Raw genomic sequence first — 3,175 nt, 5'->3', positions numbered from 1 at the left:
GAGAGACTTTATTTTTTTCTTAAGGCTAGTCAAGTGAAGCAGTGGGAGTGGAGAAGGAACAAAGAAATCTGTAACTGGTTGTGATCAATTAGTTGTAAACACCACTGCACTCGGACCAGCCAATAAAGCTGCTTTGAAAAAAAAACCCGAGAGTATGACTTTAAAACACACATTTCCATTGTTTTTGAGCGGTTTCCAATGAGCTCCTTGCACATCAGGTGCCTGCGGTGGCCTCCCGGCCCATTCATTTCTTACTCAGTCCACATTCGCAGAGTCCACCGTTGGGCCAGGCACAGGGATAGCAGGGGCAGGACCCAGCTCCCAGAGGATGAAAGAGAGGTAAAGAGGAATGAATGCTTCCACCTGAAGTAGTAGATTTTTTGGGTTGAGGCTTCGAGTGACTACGCTGCAAATTCGAGTACTGAAAAAGTTGATGTGATTTCAGTATTTAGAAAACGCAGTGTTTTTGTTTCTTTCAATAAGTTACAGAGTCACAGATCCAGGCTCGAAGCTTCAATTTCAGTAACCGTTTACCCCTTTCAAGTGAGTTTTTGCATACCAAGAGATAAATGAAACAATTACAAAATTAAGTTAACGCTGAAAAAAAAGCACCTTTATTAACATTAGCGTCGGCTCACAGTATCTATTTTAACTCCAAGCTATGCTCCCGGCTTGAAGCCCGCAGCGGCGCTCCGCTCGGCCGAGCCAGGGTAACGCGTGGAAGAGGTGGGTTCGCACGTCCTCTCTCCACTTCTTTCGGCCTTGGGCCTTTCGCAGGTCCAGGCGAGCTGGAAGCGCCTTTCCCGAGCCCGGGCGGGGAAAGGGCCGAGCGGTGCGGAAGGACTTCCTGCGGCCAAGGGCGGCTGCCTTCTCCGCAGAGACTACAATTCGGACCCAGATTGGACTCAGCGTTTGTGGTTCGCGAGGCGGAACACAGGGCACGCTCCGGGCCCTTGCCCAGCAGAGCGCGGGCGGAGGGCGGACCGGGTCCGGGTGAGCGGGTCACGTGCGGCCAGGAGCGGCGCCGCGGGCCGGGAGTGTGCAGGAATGTAGCAACTTGCAGCGAAAAGTTTTCCTGCGCGGCCGACTGGGCCGCGGTGCGGGCGGGCGCGCAGAGGAAGGAAGAGCCGGGAGGCGGGGCCGCGGCGGCGCGGGCGGGCGCTTCTCCCAACTTTAGTTTTGGCGTCTGAGGCGAGTTTCTGTCTCAGTCGGGCGCAGCCGTCGCCAGGGAAAAGAAAGGGAGGAAGGAAGGAACAAGAAAAGGAAATAAAAGAGAAAGGGGGAGGAGGGGTAAGGCAACCAGCCGTCCGGCCTCCGTCAAGGGAGTTGGAGGGAAAAAGTTCTCAGGCGCCGCAGGTCCGAGTCCCTCGCAGCCCCTCCCGAGGCGCAGCCGCCAGACCAGTGGAGCCGGGGCGCAGGGCGGGGGCGGAGGCGCCGGGGCGGGGGATGCGGGGCCGCCGCGCAGCCCCCCGGCCCTGAGAGCGAGGAGAACGCCGCTCCCGCCGTCGAGCCCGCAGCCCTCGCCGTTTCTCCACCTCGGCCCGTGGAGCCGGGGCGTCCGGGCGGAGCCCTCGCTCGCCTGGTCAGGGGGTGCGCGTCGGGGGAGGCAGAAGCCATGGATCCCGGGCAGCAGCCGCCGCCTCAAGCGGCTCCCCAGGGCCAAGGGCAGCCGCCTGCGCAGCCTCCTCAAGGGCAGGGCCCGGCGTCCGCACCCGGGCAGCCGGCACCCGCGGCGACCCAGGCGGCGCCACAGGCACCCCCCGCCGGGCATCAGATCGTGCACGTCCGCGGGGACTCAGAGACCGACCTGGAGGCGCTCTTCAACGCCGTCATGAACCCCAAGACGGCCAACGTGCCCCAGACCGTGCCCATGAGGCTCCGGAAGCTGCCCGACTCCTTCTTCAAGCCGCCCGAGCCCAAATCCCACTCCCGACAGGTAACCTCGCCGCCCCTCTCCCGGCTTCCCCGTCGGGCGGGACCCAGGCCGGGGGGCGCTCGGGAGTCGCGGCCGCCAGCTCTGGCCAGGGGAGGGGGGTTGCGGGAGGTCTGGGGTGGGGGTCTCGCAGCGAAGTGGAGGAACTGGAGGCGTCCCCTCGGCCGCGGTGACCGGCTCCCTACTCCTCCCAGAGTCCGGGGCTGAGATTTGTTTTTTCCTTTGAGTTTTTCCTCTGCGGTTGTAGCCCCGGGGGGCGTGCTTTCCCTCCTTCCTTTCTTTCTTCCCGGGGTTCCCGGGAGGTTGGCGGGAGTGGGGCGGGTGTGTGGGGAGGAAGGAAGGGGGTGGGGAGAGCCGGGCCTGGGCCGCGGTGGGCTTGCACAATGCGCGCGCCTCCGCGCGCTCCACAACTTCGCTCCCGCCGGGGCCGGGCCGGGAAAGGGGGAGGGGGGCCTCTGGCATTTGTGTGTGGGTGAGTTGCCAGCGGCGGCCGAGTTTCTGAAGTTGAGCCCTGGGCCCCTTTCCTTTGGGGCCTCTCGGTCCACTTCAGTCTCCTGGGGAGTCAAATAATTGTTCTCTTGTTTTCCAATGTTGATTAGGGGTGGGGGTTGAACCAGCCCATTTAGTTTTTTGCTCGCTCTTCACCCCCCCCCCGCTTCCTCTCCCCCTCCCGTAAGCATTTATTTTTCTCGCGGCTCTAGCGCTTTCAGAACACAGGTCTCGGGCTTCCCCTGCCCAGACTTTCCTGGAAGTTGTTTATGGAGTTCTTTCACCCTTGCGCTTCCCTTGTATCTTGGAACTTGGGCCGGCTCGCTCTTATCAAACTTAGTAGGTTGCGTGTTGGTTTCCCAATTGTAGACTATTATTTACAGTCGGCTGAAACGCTTTTAAATTAGCCACATCTGTACGTTGCGCAGGAACTGAGTTGAGCTTTACTGTACCGACGTTTTAACACAAGCCTTTGATAATATACTGCGGTTGACCCATAGGCCAAGTCCTGCCTAGTTCAACTGTGATTAAAAGTTAATGTTTGGGAAGCGATGACTAATTCTGGAATCGCCATTGCTTTATAATTCTCATTGCGGATATGAACATGGCTGCTTTTCCACATACACAGCGTTCGATTATTTTGCCAACTTGATTCAGCATAGAAGTGAAACTATTTATAATGAAAGTGTTAACATTCCGATAGGTCCCAGAGGATTTGTTTAGGGTTCTTTTTCTTTCCTTCTTTTTTTTTTT

At 58.7% G+C, this 3,175-nt stretch overlaps 1 protein-coding gene across 12 annotated transcripts in view; it reads left to right on the top strand.

The window, feature by feature from the left end:
* Nucleotides 1-678: 678 nt before the first annotated feature.
* The window catches only part of YAP1 (Yes1 associated transcriptional regulator), a 132,414-nt gene continuing 129,917 nt past the window's right edge, over nt 679-3,175 (top strand). For 8 of the 12 annotated variants that reach the window (XM_017533078.2, XM_017533076.2, XM_017533077.2 and 5 more), the window contains exon 1: nt 1,204-1,936. In XM_017533078.2, the coding sequence (XP_017388567.1) occupies nt 1,616-1,936 (321 nt within the window). In that variant the 5' untranslated portion in view covers nt 1,204-1,615. Of the gene's footprint in view, nt 1,937-3,175 lie in introns of all 12 variants that reach the window. The other 4 variants (XM_017533067.2, XM_017533069.2, XM_017533071.2 and 1 more) reach the window with 2 other exon arrangements.

This window comes from Cebus imitator, unplaced genomic scaffold (assembly GCF_001604975.1).
Source record: "Cebus imitator isolate Cc_AM_T3 unplaced genomic scaffold, Cebus_imitator-1.0 Scaffold79, whole genome shotgun sequence".
In the NCBI taxonomy this organism is placed as follows: Eukaryota; Metazoa; Chordata; class Mammalia; order Primates; family Cebidae; genus Cebus; species Cebus imitator.
Note: the sequence above shows the minus strand (reverse complement) of the source record. Positions and strands in the feature narration are given on the sequence as shown.